Here is a 19,531-nt window from a genome sequence, read left to right as displayed (position 1 = left end):
AACATTTTCTGACTCCAATTCCATTGTTCTTCCCACTACACCACACCACCTTTCCAATAAGTGTTTGTTTGAATTGAATTGTTTTAATGGACATAATGAGAGCTGTTTTCTATTTCCTTCTCAGAGATACTTCCTAACTAGTGTAGTGGATAGAGACTAAAGTGGGAAGTCTCAGTTCAAATGTAACTTCAGTCACCAGCTTTGTGACCTTGGGCAAGTGACTTAATCGGTTTTCTCCCGTCCAAAGAGCTAGATAAAGAAAAGGCAAAGCACTCCTTTATCTTTGCACACAAAACAACAAAAACAAATGGGCTCCAGAAGAGACGGAACAACTTCTTTCTTCTTCCTTCCCTCCCTTTCTTTCTTTCTCTTCCTTTCTTTCATTCACATTCTCTTCCTTCCTTCTTCCTTCCTTCCTTCTTTTCTTCCTTCCTTTAATTCATTCTTTGTCTCTTCCTTCCTTTTTGATGGGGAGGAACCATGAAGGCATCCTCTGATTTGGGGGGAAACCCTAGAGAAATTCTCCTTGAACTCTTGGGAAGCTCTCCCCTGCTAAAGACCCACCCCAGGGAATCAAGATAAAGTGATTTCATTCTGTTATCTTGGTGGAACTAGTTGGGGCCAGAATTACTCCCTACTTAGCTCAAACTTAAGTAGTCTCTTTTAGCTGGAGATCTAGATTTCTCTCTATTCTTATTGAGCTAAAGATTGGCTCAGGACTACTCCCAGTAAATAGTCCCACCCTACTGGAAATCTAGGCCTAGGGGCTGTAACCTCATTCAATTGAAACCTCAGTCTCAAATCTCTTTTAAAAGAGCAATTTTGGGGCTCATTTCTTTGCAGAGGACTTAAAAGCAGGACCATGCCAGGCCAAGGGACCGCTCTCTCTCCTTGGCATAGCTGCCTGATAGGACCCCCTGCTCACTGAAAAGATAAGCTTTTCTGGGGTTAACACCCCTCTTTATTTCCCTCTCTGCCAGGATTTCTCTGCTAGACCTTTACTTTTCTGTCAGGACTTTGCCACTGAGGAAGTCAGTCTCCTAGCAAAAGTTGACTTCTCAGTGCCAATAAATTTCTTTTTGCCAGTCTAACTTTTCAGGTTCATACATGCTTTTACGAAGGACCTGCACTGACCAGAAGGGGTTCCCACAACTCTCTGCTTTGCGCCTCTCATCATTTTCATTCCTACTTTCTTCCTTTCCTTCTTTCTCTCTTCCTTCCTTCAATCCCTCCTTTCTTTCATTCATTCTTTCTCCCTTTCTTCCTTCCTTTTTTCCTTTCTCCCTTCCCTTCCTTTCTTCCTCTCTCTCCTTCCTTCCTTCTTTCTTTCTTTCCTTTTCTTTTTTCTCTTTCTTTCTTTCTCTCTTTTCTCCTCCTTTCTTTCTTTTTCTTTCTTTCTTCCTCTCTTTCTTTCTCTCTCATTCTTCCTCTCTTTCTTTCTTTCTTTCTTTCTTTCTTTCTTTCTTTCTTTCTTTCTTTCTTTCTCTTTCTCTCTTCCTCTCTCCTTCCTTCCTTCCTCTCCCTTCCTTCCTTCCTTCCTTCCTTCCTTCTTTCCTTCCTTCCTTCCTTCCTTTCTTCCTTCCTTTCTTCCTTCCTTTCTTTCTTTCTTTCTTTCTTTCTTTCTTTCTTTCTTTCTTTCTTTCTTTCTTTCTTTCTTTCTTTCTTTCTTTCTTTCTTTCTTTCTTTCTTTCTTTCTTTTTCTTTCTTTCTTTCTTTCTTTTTCTCTCTCTCTCTCTCTCTCTCATATTTTTTGCTACTTTGGAAGGGAAACTTCTTCCAACCAGGGTAAATTGAATCCTTTCAAATGTGACAAACTTGAAAGTCCCATTATAAATGTAATGTCTCCACCTCTGTGTACTATCAGGATTGACAGCAGATAGCTCAGCTTGACCTCGATGGCCAGGCAAAATGCAATCATAACTAAGCTTAAAATGGATTCTTTTTTAGTAAAAAAGGGCAACCTGGCAGTTCTCTACTCTTTCTGTCTACTTTCCTTTATATTCATTTGAATGCAGAGGCAGAGTTGAAAACCCAGTCATTCATCCTTCTTCCCACCCTGTTTCACAACATTTGCCTTGAGGCAAGAGAATTAGCATGCTAGCTCTCTTGTATTAATAAGACACACTGCATCTTGATTCTGTGTTCCTTCTACCCTTTTCAGGAGGAGGAGCAACCTTTTTATCCCTTCTACCCCCTTTCCAAGGATGATAAAATCTCAGCTCTGGAAACTCATACTTTGATCCTTCCTTGGGATTAATAGTCCATAATGTGGTAGCACAGGAGTCAGGACAAAACAAAAAAGGAGTAAGTAGCTTCCATTTAAGGGAAGCTAGGTGGCCCAGTGGATACAACACTGTTTGGATTGTGGGAATGAAAAAAAACATTCTTGATTTCTTTCTTTAAATTATGGGCCTTTTAGCATCTATACAATGCACTGAAGCACTTTATCACTGGCCACCTTGTGTTGTTGTATGTAAAAGGTATACAATGACACCCCTTAAATAAAAATCATTCATGTGAAATCATCTGAAACTAAAGACTAATATAATATAGCTTGTCCATAACACAACCATGTCCCCCCACCACATTTCTGCCCCGTCCCCCAGCTCTAGGACTGTAGAGATATTTTCACTGTATCTCCCATCAACACTAAAGATTCCAAGGTAATTTTGATATTGGGCTGTACTTTTTGTTTGTTTAAAGAACAAGAGAATAATAACATTGTAAAAGGGGCAGCCAGGGTGCTGGAGACTCAAGACTCTAATTTCTACTCTGAAACTATCTTTGCTGTTGGTTCTTAGTCAGACCTCTCTGTGTCTCAGTTTTCCCATTTGTTAAAATGAGGGAGTATAAACTAAATGATCTTTAAGATTCTCCTCATCTTTAATTAGCTTCTGTATGATTTTATGAGGCTTTCTACAGGCTTAGTAATGGCAGCCTCAATCAACTTACTTTGTATTAATATTCCTTCATCTAAGAATCTGCGATTATTATTTGCCCAATTTCTATTAATTTGCCCATTCTTCATAAACTGCATGTTGTTTTTCTGTCATTTCAATCAGGTCTGACTTGTCATAACCCTTTTGGAGTTTTCTTGACAAAGATACTGGAATGGTTTCCTTCTCGACTCATTTTACAAATAAAGAAACTGAGGCAGACAGCGTGAAATGACTTGCCCAGAGTCACACATCTAGTAAGTATCTGGGCTTTATCCACTGCACCATGTTGTCGTTCTCATAAACTACATAGTTTATGAATAGAACACAAATCAGAAGAGACCTGAGTAGTGAGAAGGCCCAGTGATTTCTCAGGTCCCCTCCAGCTATAATATGAATGTCAGCTGTTACTGCCTCTTAATCATCTGAGCCTCATAAGGCTTTCTATGTTGGTAGAAGCACTCATTGTTCAGTAGTATTTTACCTTGAAAGCAACAAAACATCAAATAACTTTTCTGATGAATCCTAAACCATTCTCTACTTGGGACCTAAGGGAGCCATATCTGTCATATCTCCTCTTACTTTGAGCAACAGCAAAGTCAGGCAGTTTTGGAGGGATTTTTAGTAGTGAATAAGAAAGAGGAATTTTGAAGAAACAATAGGTGATTTATATTGGCATACAGAGATTTAAGACTGAAGAGACCATATTTGAAATTGAGAAATCTTACACACTCATAAGCAAAAATTTAGAATAAATGAGCACTGAGCTCCTTCAACTCTCTATAGATTCTCCTCTGGAATCTTAGGTCACATTTTGCCACAGAAATTTCTTAGATAAATCAGATACAGATTTAATTTTTTTTTCAATACTTCCCTTAATTTTTAAGCTATTTCTGATTTCCAGGTATAATGAATTAATTCATAAGCGGGGAGGGGTTAGAGAATAAATCAATACATGAGACCTCAAAGAAATGGCTCCTCAGGGAGTTCACCAACCTTTTGGTCAGGTGGCTTTCTAATTACTTTTCATAGTTTTCATTATTTTGGAGATTTTTTGCTGCTTTCTTGCAGGTGAAGTGCCATGTCTTCCCTCCTCTCTGGGATCCACTTTTACCTCTCTAGTCTGCATGGTAAACCTATTCAACAAACTCCAGTGGTTCCCTATCACTTCCAGAATCAAATATAAAATCTTGTTTGTTCTCCATAATCTGGCTCCTTCCTCCCTTTCCAGCTTTCTTACCCTGCTTCCTTCTATGTATTCTGCAGTCCAATGACATTGGCCTCTTTGCTGTTCTTCAAACAACACAACTCCATCTCTAGCTCAGAGCATTTTCCTTAGCTCTTCTCTATGCTTGGGACTCCTTCCTTCTGTCCTTCTGCCTTCAGGCTTCCCTGATTTCCTTCAGGTCTCACTTTCTGCAAGAAACCTTTCCTATTTTCCTTAATATTTCCTAATATTTCCTTAATATCTTTCCTCTGAGTTCCAATTTATCCTGTCACATAGTAAGTATTTAATAAATGCTATTTGCCCAACTGACTGACTCTCCACAGGACTCGGATTCTGAAATCATAGGACTTAGATTCAAATCCAACTCTGCTTATTTATTGCCTGGGTCACTTTGGATATGTCCCTTAATGCTCCTAGTCCTAAATTTTCTTATATGTAATATGAGGGATTGGACTAAATGGCTTCTGAGGTCACTTTCACCTCTAGAAATTATAATATTATAATTGCAATTGTAATATCCCTTTGGATTCAAATCCCACCTTTGCCACACATATTAACTGTGTGACCCTGGGCAAGTCTTGAACACTCTAAATTTCAAAGCAGGTTCTAACCTGCATCGATAAAGAAAATGTCTTTCCGGGGATTCCCTACATCAACAAATCATAGATTCATTTTTTTAGTTTTAGTCTTAGTTTTTTTGTTTGTTTGTTTGTTTTTTAAGCCAATGGAATTATAATCCACAAGCCTTTCAAAATGGAGAAGATGGGAAAAAAAGCTGGAAATATGGTTTTAATCTACTTAATAGGATCACAAATTCTCTCTGATATTCCTAATTCTAGCTCCCAGAAAATTCATCTAGATCAGGGAAGTCTCTTCCACCCTCTGCTAAGCACTGAACTTCCTGCTGCCCACTCTACAGATTTCTTCTGGAAGGGAATTAGAGCCTTGGGCAGCTTAGTACTGCTTTCTAAAGGTGGCCCATAAAAACCGATGAATTTCTTGACTACCACAGATGCTGGAACCGTCAACAAAATGTCCTGGTGAGAAGTCAGAGAATTCTGAAGTATACTCACTTTGAGGAAAGAATTTGGAAAGCTTAAATATACAAAAACTATCATGGAGACTCGGACAGAAAACAAGAGCTGGGGAAGGTTGACAATAGCTAATCTAATAGCTGGTATTGGTTGTTGCTAAGTAGCTTTATGCTTTTTTTTTGTTTTGGTGAGGCAATTAGGACTAAGTGACTTGCCCAGGGTAACACAGATAGTAAATATTAAATATCTGCAGTTGGATTTGAACTCAGGTCTTCCTAAATCCAGGGCCAGTGCTCTATTAACTGTTTTTCATTTTTGTTATTGGGATTTATTATTGTTATTATTTGTTATTGTTATTATTTGTTTTTGTTATTGTTATTTTGTTATTGGGGCCAATGTCCATGTTCTAGGAAAAAGCCAGGATGGATTGCAGTCAAATAGAGAGAATGGACATTTCCAAGCTAGCTGACTTATCTTTTCCTCAGATAACCATGAAGAAATATCTCTTTCCCGCCTCTGCCTTGGATTTCAGCAACCATGAAAGACAGCTTGAAAATGTTTGCCTAGTGGTCAACTATAGGCACAATTGCCCAGAATTAAGACTTTGAGCCTGAAGGGACACTATCTATTGAGATACAAAGATACAGATGAAAAGCAGCAGGTACAGCCTCGTGTGTCTGGTCAGGCGGAAGGCCTCCCGTATTACTCTCCTTTCTGTCCCTTTTACAAATCAATCTGGAATTCCCCACCCAAGCCAATTATTGCCTTTCAGCCATCAGAGGCAGCTGTGCGGTTAATAAGTTTTCTTCTTCACTGCTTATCAGACAGGATCATTTTATCTGTGCTTGCTCCAGTCCATTTGGCTTCAAAGGGCCCCTGAGCAAATGAGTAAATGAATAAAGTTTGAGCACCCTGAGTTTATGCTTCCTCCTACCTAAAATGAGCCGGGGATGGTACAACCAGAACACCGCAGGGCAGGAGGGGAGAGGAAGCAATAAGTCTAATAGTGTGGGACACAAGCTAGAGAAGATCAGATTGTACTTTATGGCATCTCTTCAGTTAATTGGATGAGTCTGATTGGATCAGGATAGGAGCCTCCGTGAATTATATGGACACTGCTCAAGAGAATAAAGCCAAGAAGCAGGAGCTTCAGAGAGGGCCACAAACACTCCACTTTTAGCATCCTGGCCCATCTGAAATGCCCTGGTTCCTGTCAAATTGAGTCAGGGCCACTGCCCTTGGGCAACAAGCCCTTTATTCAGATGGCTGAGGCAGATGACCTCTATGTAGATGATCTTGGTCCAGAATGCCTCCAATGTGTTTTGAAGGCATGAGTGGATTAGGTTAGCTGGCTATTAACAATGCTGTTGTAGTGGGAAATGTGGGATAATAGGAATCTAGTCTCAACTCTGAGATAGGCTTGCTGAGTGATGTGGATCAGTAAATAAACACTTATTAAGCACTTACAGTATGCCAGGCATTAATGCTGGGGATACAGAGAAAGAGAAAGGAATTTACATTCAGTGGTGGAGAAAACATGTAAATAATTAGGTACATAAAAGATATATACAAAACAAATAGAAAAAAATAGCTTTGTGTGGGGGGGAAAAGGGGAAAAGACCATGGATTAGTATTGAAAGCCAAACAGTTCAGACCTTTTATTTTTGTGTCTACAGAGAGGCAAATTAAGGCTTGATGGATGTAGGAGAAAATTTCCTAACAATTATTGCTGCCCAAAAGGGGAAATGTCTGATTTAGGAGATAAATTATTCTCCCTCACTAAGCATATTCAAGCAAAGGTTGAATGACTGCTTATTGGTGATATAGGAGGGATTCATTTCTGACTTTGAGTTGGATTAGATAATTCAAGCCCAGTTCTGTCCAAACCTGGGAGACACAACTTTTTTTTTTTTTTTTTTTAATAACTAGTATAAATCTCCTTAAGTAATGCTGCAACTAAACAGCTCCTCCATTCCAAATAAAATGAAAAAATTAATTTCCCAAGGCTTTGTGAAAAAGCTCTTGCCAACCCTTTGGCCTAGAAATGAATTACTTAGGTAAAAAACCCTGGAAGAATCATATTACTCACAATCCATCCGCCTCCATCGGTTTCCATGTCACAGTACACTTGCATGGGCTGGTGGACATCACCATGCAGGTAGATAGTGTACAGTCCACTGCCAACGTCTCCATTCTGTTGCACCTGACTGCAGTCAGACGGGTGGGGGAAGCGAGCCCCGACTGGAACCGAGGAGAGAAAGCCCCATTAGGGAAAGGCAAAGACATTACAAACAGTGCTTCACATTATTCTGGGAGTCATCCTCTGCTTGGCTGTTACTTCACATTTTGTTGTTTAATTGCTTCAGGCCTGTCTGACTCTCTGGGATCCCATTTGGGGTTTTCGTGGCAAAGACACTGGAGTGCTTTACCATTTCCTTCTTCAGCTCATTTTTCAGATCAGGAAACTGAGGCAGGCAGGGTGAGTGACTTGCCCAGAGCCATCCAGATAGTAAGTATATGCGACTAGTTTTGAATTGAGATCTTCCTGACTCCAGGCCTGGCACTCTATCTACTGCTTATCCTAACAGCTCACATATCTTATACATTCTCTTTTTCACTTGCTTTGTTCTCCAGATATTTTCAAACATATCCTACAGAGCATTCTCTCTTTCTCTGTCTCTCTCTCTCTCTCTCTCTCTGTCTCTCTCTCTCTCTCTCTCTCTCTCTCTCTCTCTCTTTTTATGTCTTTGTCTCTCTCCTCTCTTTCCCTCCCCCCTCTTTCTCATTCTCTCTGTCTTCCTCTCTCTCTCTCTTTCTGTCTCTCTGTTTCTCTTTGTCTCTGTCTCTCCTTATCTCTTTCTCTCCCTCCCCCCATTCTCTGTGTGTATGTCTCTCTCTGTATCTCTGTGTGTGTCTCTCTGTCTCTCTGTGTGTCTCTACCTCCGTCTGTGTGTGTGTGTCTCTCTTTCTATGTCTCTGTCTGTCTCTCTCTGTATATAATATACATATGTACATACACTACTTCTTATATTTTGAGGGACTTCTGAGATGAGCCCACAATCACAACACATTTCCATTTCTTCACTCCTATATAAGCCATAATACTTCATGCACTTGTTCCTCTCTAAAGCTCCTTCATCCTTTTCCAACATCTGCTATATACAATGCCTATAATAAATTATTCCCAGGCTCGAGATCCCATATTACCTGTGGATAAGTTAGTAGTTACCATCCTGCTCTGCTGATCACCCTTAAAGGCTACCAGAGAAATGGTGTACCTTTTTCCTACACCAAGGCCTTGCAGCTCAAACCTCTGGTCCCAAGGCCCTAGCTTCACCTCCTGGAATGCAAACACATGTTAGAAAACTGGTTATTCAATTTGGTGAGTTTGCATCAGCTACAGTATAACACGTGAAAGAGGCATTGCAATCAGCTCCATCATGGCTAGAGTTTGTATTAATTTTATATTTTTTAGACAATTTTTATTATCTGCTGATAATCTTCAATGGTCCCTAATCTAATCCAGAATTAATCAATCAAAAATCATTTCTTGAACACTTATAAGATATGAGAAATTTTATTAGGTACTACAGAAGACTAAAGGAAACATAAGATGGAAGCTTTTTTTGAAAAAAAAAGTTTATAGTCTAATTTAGGAAGCATAAAAAAAGATAACTAAAAATATAGACGGGGCAACATGACATGGTGGATAGAGCACTGGGCTGGGAGCCAAGAAGGTGGATTCAAGCCTGGTCAAAGAGACATATAGTTACTAAGTGACCAAGGGGAAAGATTTAATCTATCTTCTCACAGACAATTAATTCTCTGACTCTCAATTACCAGTGAATTGCTGATCTTAATGGATAGAAGGGATTTCACTACAATGGGAAGTATCCCCCTAATTATAAACTCACAGCTTGATACTGTACCTTTCCAGTCCCCCCTCCATCTAAAACAATAAAGGACAAAATTGAATAAGGTGATAACCTAGGGACAATAGCATCTGATACAGACAAAAAGAGATAGAGGAGTTCAGAGTAGAGAGCAAATGCTATGAGCTGTTTGGGAAAGCTTCATGAAGGAAATAAGACTTGAATGAAGCTTGAAAGAGCAGCTTGGAATTGTGGAGAAAAAATGGGAGAGCATTCCATGTGCATTTTTATGAATAATGGTACAAAGACATATGCAGAATATGCTCAGGGAGCAATAGTGAGAGAGGGCTGGAAAAGTAGGCTGCAGCTAGAATTCTGCATCCTCAACACGTAGTTTAGTGGTTATTGATTTGATGTGACCTTAAATATCAGGATAATGAGTTTGTACTTTATCCTATAGTTAATGAGAAGTCATTGAAAGGTTTAAAGCAAGAGAGTAACCTCAGGAAAGCCATATTTTATCAGCATTGAGCAAGATGGCTTTGTCACACGAGAAACTGAACATTATTTAGGAAGTTACTACAATAATGATAATAATTTACTAAGAAAGTTACATTATATAATTTTTCACATTTACAAAACAATTTATATATATATATATAATTTTTTTTTTAATTTCATTTGAGCGTAGAGTTGAGATTCAAACCTTGCTTGGGCCCTGCTGACTCTAAGTCCAACAATTTTAACTATTTTCAGACATCATATTTTTGGGGTTTTTGTTTGTTTGTTTTTATGGGAGTTGGAAGAGAATTAACCTGAAGCTATGAGTTAGTGCAGTAGGCAGACTTCCATTATGGAAACTATACCCTCAAAGTTCAGCAATTCCCTGGTAATTTATCAGGAGTAAATTCAAAGGGGTCCCTCTGAAATTTAGTATATCTAGTTCTAGAAATAGCATTTTAGACTTCTAAGGTTGGTCCTCTCTGATCTCAACAAGTGGTTGTTTTGTTTAATGGTTGTTTCATGTATAACAAACATAGGCTTAAAGTATGATGGGGACATCTGCTTCCCCATCAGAAAAACAAGAAAACCTCAAAATAAAAGCAATTTAAAAGATACCACTCAATTCTAACATGAAATGAAGACATGAAGGGTTTTGGATTGAAATTTTAATTCTTAAATGGAATAGTGGGATAGTGATACTACCAAAACAGGCATCCATGGAACCTATGGATGCTTATTCTACCAGACACTAAAAACTATTAAGCAGAGAGATATCTTTTTTTCCCTTAACACAGACCTCCTTCACTAAATCCAATCCACTTGCATGCTATAGCATCACCTCCCATGGTTATTTGCAAGAGCAAAAGTCAAAAACTATTCCTCCTACAGGTCTCAATATACACAATCAGCCAAAGACATGAGGCTAGAGAGTAATGAATCCTAAAGCTCTGAAAGGGGAATGTCTTTTTCTTATGCTATTTTCTAATTTTCTAATTTCTCTAATTCTAAACATGTTCAATCTAAGGATGATTAATGGTTTTTGAACCATTTTTTTCAGGATGTAAGTTTCTTAAAGGATATGACCATTTCATTTTTTTTTTTTTTTTTTTTTTTTGTCTTTTATCCCCAGTGTCTGGTACATTAAGGAATATTATGTAGAAGTGAACCAAATTGAATGAAATCAAATTGAATTGACTTGAATGAAATATATTTAGGGTGAAAAAGATAATCTTTTGGATGAAGAGTAGAATGTTTACCACAACTATTTTTTAGATGGGAAGTTTTTATTATTAGGTCTTATTTTGACAAGAGGGTCTCAAAAGCTGTCAAAGAGCAAAATATTGTGTAAAATATGGTCTCAAATATTACTGCCCCCTGAAATTCTTTTATCATAGCCAAGTTAAGACTGGTAACTATCATAGTAGCTATCATTCATCTAAATTGGATATCTATGTAGAAATCATTAAATTGTCACTCTCTGAGAGTTGTGACATGGCACATGCCTTCTACTATTTCAGCAAAATGGGATCCTCTTCAGAATGACCAAGTCTAGCATGGCAACTCTGCTCAGAGTGGAAACTAGATAGATAGATAGATAGATAGATAGATAGATAGATAGATAGATAGATGTATCATATTGTCACATTGCCTAGGGATCAACAAGATAATCAACTGAGCTCAGGTACTTTAAATACAGGTGAGCAAAGGAAGGACAGTAAAATGGGATCCTCTTCAGAATGACCAAATCTAGCATGGCAACTCTGCTCAGAGTGGACATTCAGAGTGGACACTATATATATATTGACCTATCATATTGTTCCATTGTCCAGTGATCAACAAGATAACCAACTGAGCTCAGGTACTTTAAATATAGATGAGCAAAGGAAAGATAGGGAAAAAAAAAAAAAGATATAAAAAGTCAAGTACCTTGCTGGTGCCATCTGGAGCTTGGTAAGTTAGAATATAACCATCAATCTGAGCAGAAGGTGGCATCCAGGTCACAACACCACTAGACTGTGTCACATCAGATGCACGGAGATTTCTGGGAGGGTCAATAGCTGTTAATAAAGATTTGGTAAATTATTATTATTAAAATGAAAAGAAAAATAAAAACTAGGGATGAGGAGGAAGAAAGAAGGGGAAAAAATAGAAATGGAGATAAAAAGAAAAATGGAATATGTAGATTACATATATGTATATACATGGTTGTATATACATATGTGTATACACATGCATACTTGCATAAGTATGTATACACATACAGACAGGTTTTAGAAAGTTATTCAGTTCCAATTTGGCATGAAGACATGAATAGAGAAAAAAATAAAGAAAAGATAAAAAGGAGAAAGAAAGAGATAAAGAATGGATGGAAAAATATGTATTTATTATAAGCTTAGTAAGTCCTAAGCAGAGAGATTCAGACACAGACAGAGAGAACAAAAAGGAACTCTGGCTTTTATTCTGTCTTCCATGTGCTCCTCCATACAAGTTCCATATGGAATCACGGGTTATGAGTTACTCTGTAGGGAAGAAAACCCAAAATTCAGCAGGAGTATAATTCTCAATTATAATATTTGAGCATTTATCTCAATATTTTTTTAACCATCCCTAAGATGTGTCTTGAAATTTCCATTAAAAAAAAAAAAAAATCTTTGTCAGAAGTTATTTTAATTTAGCAGTCCTCCAAAAGATGCCTCCAGGCTAAAAAATTTCCATACAAGGTCTCAGCTTATGAGTAAATTACTGTGTTTTAATAGGAATCAAACAACTATTATTCTAAATTAGAGTTTTATGGGCACTTTGAATTTCTACAACATCAGCTTGGTCTGATTTTCTCCAGTAAGAGGATCAGCATACCTTCTGTTTTTTCTGTTACATGACAGATTCTAATTTCCTGCTTTGGAAATCAAAACTGAATTTAAAAAGTAAAAACCTTAACATTAAAATCCAGTTTGTTTTGGTCTAACCCCTTGAAACCATGGTTCCTCTCAGAATATGTTGACTGTTAGACTGAGAATATAAATTAAATGAAATCTCTTGTGGAATACAGTGATGCAAATAAGAGTTGCACAGACTTCAAATGATCTAGAGATGAATCATTTAAAGGTCAGATAGTACAACTCCATCATTTTACAGAAGTAAAGCACAGAGAGGAGAGTTCGAATAGACCTTAGCAGTCATCCACTACAATCTCTTCATTTTAAAGAGAAGCAAAATGAAGCCCTAGAAAGTTAAAATATTTCCCCAAAATTCACACAAATAGTGGCAAAACTGGATTTTGAATCCATCATATTAATGAGGGAAAGAAAAAGGGGGAATCCCATTTCTCGACGCATAGATAATCCGATGAGGTGCAGTGTCCCCTGTAAAATGAATTTACAGGCCCGAAAACCTAGATTGATAAAAGGTTTATTGTGGGAATTTGGAAGTAAAGTTCAGTTACAAAGCCGCCAGGGCTGAAGGTGGTCGCTGGGCGGGCAGGAACCCTTACATGGCTGGAAGAATACCTGGGAGGGCTCCTGCAAAGAGGGCATTCCAGCTCACCTCTTTTATACCCAAAAGATGATGGGCGGTACCCCTAAGTTCTAGGCGGGCTTTTCAGTTAGTTCAGATTAGGTGAGGGCTGGGAGAAGCTGAGCTGATAGTGGGGGCTGGACCCGGCTATTCAAAGGGTGCCTTTGACCAGGATTTGTGAATCAAGGTCAGCCATGGGTTGGGCAATTAGAAAGGAATCTCAACCCCCATCAATATTATCTAACTTTACATCCATTGTTCTTTCACCAATCTGTACATATATATTTTAGTAATATATCTGAGAAGCTTTCTATCCTCCATTTCTTAGTCCCTAGTCTCCCCCAAAAGAGTAAGGTGCTATTGAACTATTCTGTACTTTCTTTATGCATTTCCTTAACTTTCTTTATGACCTCAGTCCAAACTCCAAGGTCAGATTAGTACGACCAAATCTTTTGGCAGGTTCAAAGAATTAAACAGTCTCAGAGACCAATATCATTGTGATATGAGACAATAAATAGCTTACTTAATATTTTTTTAAAAATCTGACATTTTATATTTGGGTCATAGAAATCAACATTGCAACAAGCTGGGTATGTTGTGTCAGATGTTGCTAGGTCTGAGACTCTGAACCAAGCAAAAAACTTTTTTCCTTGTCTTTCCCCATCTAAAATAAAATGAGAACAATACTGTGTGCCATCTTAACTTACAGAAATAAAGAAATAGTGATCCCAAAGTACTAATGCAACCAACAGTTGTAGATCAGAGAAATTCTATAGAGTTTACCTAGCCTTCAGAAAAGTATTTCAATATATATGCATTAAAAAGATAAAGAAATATAGGCTAGAGAATATCTTAATTAGCTGGACTCAGAACTGGTCAAATGCCCAAATATGTTTTTTTTTTGTTTTTTTTTTGTTTTTTTTTTTTTTTATTATATATATATATATATATTATAATATTATCCCTTGTATTCATTTTTCCAAATTACCCCCCCTCCCTCTATTCCCTCCCCCCGACGACAGGCAATACCATACATTTTACATGTGTTACAATATAGTCTAGATACAATACATGTGTGTGAATATCATTTTCTTGTTGCACAATAAACATTAGAATCCGAAGGTACATGCAACCTGCAAATGCCCAAATATGAAAAGTAATCATTGCCACAATTGGACAAGAAGTTTACAATAACTTGCCCAGAAATCTTGGTGTTGAGCTGTTAATATTTTTGTCAGTGATTTAGTTAAAGGTACCAAAAGGTACATACCATTTAACCCAGTGTCATCATTATTAGGCTATTCATAAAAGAACTAAGAGAAAGAGAAAGGGGTTCTTCCATATAATAATATTTATAGCAACTCTTTTGACATGGTAAATAACCAAAAACTAAGAAGCTGCTCATCAATTGGGAAGTGACTAAACAAATTATAGCATATGAAAGAAATGGAATATTATTATGGTCTGTGAGATGAAGAAATTATTTCATAGAAACTGGAAAGACCTACATGAACTGATGTAGAAAAAAGTGACCAGAATTAGAAGAATATCTACTATAATATCAATATTGTAAAAATGAACAATTTTTAAAATTGAGTATTGTGTTTAGTTTCTAAGACCACAATTTAGGAAGAATATTGATAAGCTGAAGAGCAATAACTAGAATAATAATGATACTTGAGTTCAGGCCACAAGAGAATTGCTTGAAGAAATGGGTTTAACATGGCAGAAAAGATTCTGGGGAGAAGGGAACATGATAGATCATCTTTCAATACTTGAAAGACTGTCATGGTCATGTGAAAGATGAGTTAGACATGTTCAATGATGCCCCAGATAGAAGAAATGAGGAAAAATTTCCAAGGAACAACTTTTAAGTCTGAAGTCAGGAAAAACTTCCCAGCAATGAGAGCTTAAAAGTAGAACTGGCTAGCTCAGGAGAGGGAGAAGTGTTTTTCCATTGGAGGTCTTCAAGAAAAAGTCAAGTGATCACTGGTCAGTTGTCTTGTTATGAGGATTTTTTAGAGAATGTGACTTGGACTAGAACCACAAAAGTTCCTTCTAACTCTAAAATTCTTCAAGTTGCTTGAGATAAATATAGGTTAAATAGCTTGCAGAAAGATGTTCTCTTCCTCTGTCTGCTGCTCCCCTCCTCTCTCCCTCCGGCTCCTCCTCTTTCTTTCTTTCTTTCTTTCCTTCTTTCTTTCTATCTTTCTTTCCTTCTTTATTTTTTCTTTCTTTCTTTCCTTCTTTCCTTCTTTCTTTCTTTCTTTCCTTCTTTCCTTCTTTCTTTCTTTCTTTCTTTCTTTCTTTCTTTCTTTCTTTCTTTCTTTCTTTCTTTCTTTCTTTCTTTCTTTCTTTCTTTCTTTCTTTCTTTCTTTCTTTCTTTCTTTCCTTCCTTCTTTCCTTCTTTCTTTCTTCTTCTTTTTCTCCTTTTTCTTCTTCTTCCTCTCCTTCCTCCTCCTCCTCCTCCTCTTCTCTTCTTCCCATTCTCCTCTTCCTTCTCCTTTTCCTCCTCCTCTTTCTCTGTTTTTTCTCTCTCCCCTTCTTTTCCTTCTCCTTTTCTTCCCCCACTTTCTCCTCTTTCTCCTATTCTTCCTCCTCCTCCTCATCATCTAGAAGTAACTTGATATAGTACACAAAAGGTGAACCTCAAAGCTGGAAAGACTTGGTTTAAGTCCAAACATTGACATATCTGCTTCTGTAATACTGCACAGGTCATTAACCTCTTAATGCCCTGAATCATTTGTCTCAAGGACTGTAATAGGCAGAGCAGTAGTCAATATAAAGAAATGGGAGGAGTTTCCTTGCCATGAGCTCCTTCTAACAATATATGAGTTCTCAGCACTTAGCACAGTGCCTGATGTTTAATAAATGACACTTAACAAATGTATATTGATTAACTATACTAATGAAATCAGTTTTAAATTATAATAAATGATATGTGCTAATGCAACATTTTAAAGTTATAATATATTTTATCTCTATTATCTTCTTTTTTCATCACAATTATGATATAGGTAGAATATGGATAATTATTCCTATTTGACAAATGAGAAAATACATAGACCTAAACACAAAATGACGTGCTGAAGATCACATAGTTATTTGGGCCTTGAACCCAATCCAATTCTTCTTTCACAATGCTGTCTTCCAACAAAATCTGTGATCTGAGAATCAGGGCATGAGTTATGGTAAACAGGGGGCTCATGAATCGTTTGAAAACAAATCTCAATCATGGTATAACACAAATTCTTCCCACCCATACAGGAATGTTGTTGTCTTTGAGAACACAGAAAAAGGAATTCAGGCTACCTGCTTGAGGTACTCTGAGTTTCTTTCAGGGTTATGGAAGATGGGGGAGAGGAATTAGATAAAAATAAGCATTCCAAATTTAACCAAAGAGTAAATTATAAATATGAGCCACAGGACTAGAATAGAACTTTGTTTTGATACCAAACAACTGTCTAAGACTTAGCTACTAAGTGATCCCAACTTTGCCACTTACCATGTGTGACTTGAGGAAGACATTTGACCTTTCTGGATCTCATCTTAAATACAAAATGTGAGGGTTAGGCTACAGGATATCTATGGTGTTTTCCAGTTCTAAAACTGAGTCTGTAATTTTTTAAATGATTGCCATCATCATCATGTACGTACATGATTTGATACACACAATCCAAAGGAGGAATTATTCAGAGACTGTTGTACATGAACTAGGATTCTCTGACATCTGTACTCTGAGATTTTTTGCCATTACTTGAGGTCTACGACACATAAAAAACAAATATACAGTGCAAGAAGACCACTTAGTTACCAGAAAAAACAAAGATTAGAATCAGAATGCTTTATTTCCTTCTTTCTAACCCACATAAAGCTTTAGAATTCAGAGGGAAAATAAGAAAAAAGAAAAAGAAAAAAAAGGCTTCTTTTCCTCCTCTAGGTAACTTAACAATGGGTCCCTTATTACCTGTCAATGCTTTCGTGTTGGCTTTCTTGCTCTGTCTGTCTCCCTTCACAGCCCAGACATAAATAGAGTAATCCATGCCGGGTCTCAGACCAGTTAGGACGGTGCTGGTCTTGTCCTTCCCCACTGGAATTTCCTTGGTCTCTCCAGCAGCGGATGTGTAGCGTACCATGTACCTGTCTATGACAGCCTGGACGGGGTCCCAGGATATAGTGGCTGTGTCCTCTGTCACCTGGTTAGTCATCAGGTTCTTGGGATTATCAATTTCTTTAAGAAAAAAATTCAGAAAAGGATAAATATTGTCTCCAAGCTCCCATCATCATCAATTTATCCTCTTTTAAGGTCTGGAGAAAGCAAGCTTAAATGATCAGGGGTCACCATGCTCAACACAATAACAGTTATTTCCTTCATGACCACTTGGGGGAGCTAAAGGAGCAAGTAGCACCTAGTTCCCACTCCCCCAGGTTTATCCCCAATTCACTTTTTTTTTTTTAAATCAATAGCAGCACTTATTTTTATTTTTTTATTTTATTTTTAATTTATGGAATAAAGTTTTTCCCTAAAATAGTACAATAAAATCAAACTGCAAATCTACTATGTACAACTTGCTATTCCTTTCAAATTATATAACAAAATTAGCATGCAAGTTTCTTTTTTTCCCTTTTTCCCTCTAGTCTCCCACCCTAGAGATATCTCTACAAAACTTCTCCTATTTATCAGTTTTTCCCTTAATGCAGATAGTCTTTCTTCATGTACCTTTATTTTTTATTTTTATTTTATAAATGTAATTTTATTTTTCATTTAATAATCATTTTCTCTCTCCTTTATAGCTTCCATTTTAAAAGGAAAAAGAGGAAAAAACCCTTTTAATAAATATGCACAGTATAACAACCAAAAAATGAGAGGAAAGGGATCTTCTGAGCAACATTTTGAGCCACAAAATCACTGATTAAATACTTCTGCTGTAACTTCCAAGTGCTTACTTAGAATTAGAGATTGCTTTAGGGTTGGGAGAGACATTAGAAAGACTATTTAATATAGACCTCTCATTTTATAGATTTTTAAACATTTTATACATAGTCCCACCTAGATACTCCTTTGGACATCTCCATCAAACCCCCTAACCTCAATATCAGGAATCTGATCATCCTGTAAGATCATATGAATCTTAGTACTCATACCTTATCAGTACCTTCTGCTCCTCTGATTATGGTATGGAACAAAGAGTTTCTCCCACATACGTTTATAAGTTTTTTCATATTTTAGCTCCATTTTTTAGCATAGTGCCTGGCTCATAATAAATATTTATTGAACTATTAACTAATCTTAGATGAAGAAACTAATTGAGGTCCCAGTGGGTTCACTGGCTTGCCCAAGATTGCACAAAATTATGTGTCTACTAGTCTATTACTTGTATTCTGTCATGTTGCTTTTCCTTACTTAAATGTAATATTGTGCTGGTAAATGTTTAACAACTGACTCTCCAGAGAGATAAAATCAATATGCTTTTTAAATTTAATTCACATTATTAATTTTTCTTCCATTACTTTCTTAAATATAAACAATCAGCAAAATAATAAATCAAGCCCTTTTGTAGAATTTGCAGATTTCTGAGATTTAAATGTTCATAACGGAAATTTAACAATTGGCTTTCACTTCCCAATTTGAGTAGGTTCCAGCACACCCCTACTATATGGTAGTAAATCTTTCTATTACAACAGATTTATATAAGGATATCTGAGGTCTTTGACAAAACTGACTATTCTGCTAGATTCCTTCAGTTGACTTTGTCTTTACCTTTTTTTCCATGTATGTGTATAGATATAGATATAGATATCGATATCGATATAGATATAGATATAGATATAGATATAGATATAGATATAGATATGTAGACATATACACTACAGGTGCATGTACATGCTCTATACATGCATACAGATACAGAACAGAAGCATCTTAAATTAAAACAATAGTCTCTTCATTTAAAAACAGAAATTTCCATAGAAAAAACAAGAAGACATGAAGATGTGTGAATGATAAATACTAAAGAAATAATTCTCTTTTCTCAATTCCCCCTAATTTTCTTTCCCTTCTTAAATTTCCTATTCAAATGTATGATTTTCTCCTCATAGATACAATCATAGTATCCCTACTACTTCTCCAATTTCTATTAATACTTTATTCCCCTTAATTTTCTCTCATCTGTCTACTGTCCTTCATCAAAACTTACTTTATATGATATCCCACTTCCGACCTTAAAAAGATTGTAAACTGGCACCATCGGGAGACACAAGCTCCCCCATGCACTATGGTATTTCTCTGAAAATAAACCATTCATTATCCTTATCTGGGCTCCAGTTTTATTATCTTTAAAATATTGTAGGAGCCAACTCTACCTTACAAAATCACAGGGGTATTATGGATATTATTTTCACAGTCCTTCTTCAAAGAAAATATAATTTAATAAGCATCCTGAA

The 19,531-nt window shown here is 36.8% G+C and overlaps 1 protein-coding gene across 4 annotated transcripts in view; it reads right to left on the bottom strand.

The window, feature by feature from the left end:
- Positions 1-19,531, bottom strand: part of TNN (tenascin N) — an 86,438-nt gene that overhangs the window by 11,321 nt on the left and 55,586 nt on the right. For all 4 annotated transcript variants that reach the window (XM_074308420.1, XM_074308422.1, XM_074308423.1 and 1 more), the window contains 4 exons: positions 17,055-17,318; positions 11,501-11,631; positions 8,406-8,538; positions 7,288-7,439 (listed from right to left, as the gene is read on the bottom strand). In XM_074308420.1, coding sequence (XP_074164521.1) covers positions 7,288-7,439; positions 8,406-8,538; positions 11,501-11,631; positions 17,055-17,318 — 680 coding nt within the window. The remainder of the gene's footprint in view (positions 1-7,287; positions 7,440-8,405; positions 8,539-11,500; positions 11,632-17,054; positions 17,319-19,531) is intronic.

This window comes from Sminthopsis crassicaudata, chromosome 4 (genome assembly GCF_048593235.1).
Source record: "Sminthopsis crassicaudata isolate SCR6 chromosome 4, ASM4859323v1, whole genome shotgun sequence".
NCBI classification, from domain to species: domain Eukaryota; kingdom Metazoa; phylum Chordata; class Mammalia; order Dasyuromorphia; family Dasyuridae; genus Sminthopsis; species Sminthopsis crassicaudata.
This window is presented reverse-complemented; position numbering and strand designations above follow the sequence as displayed.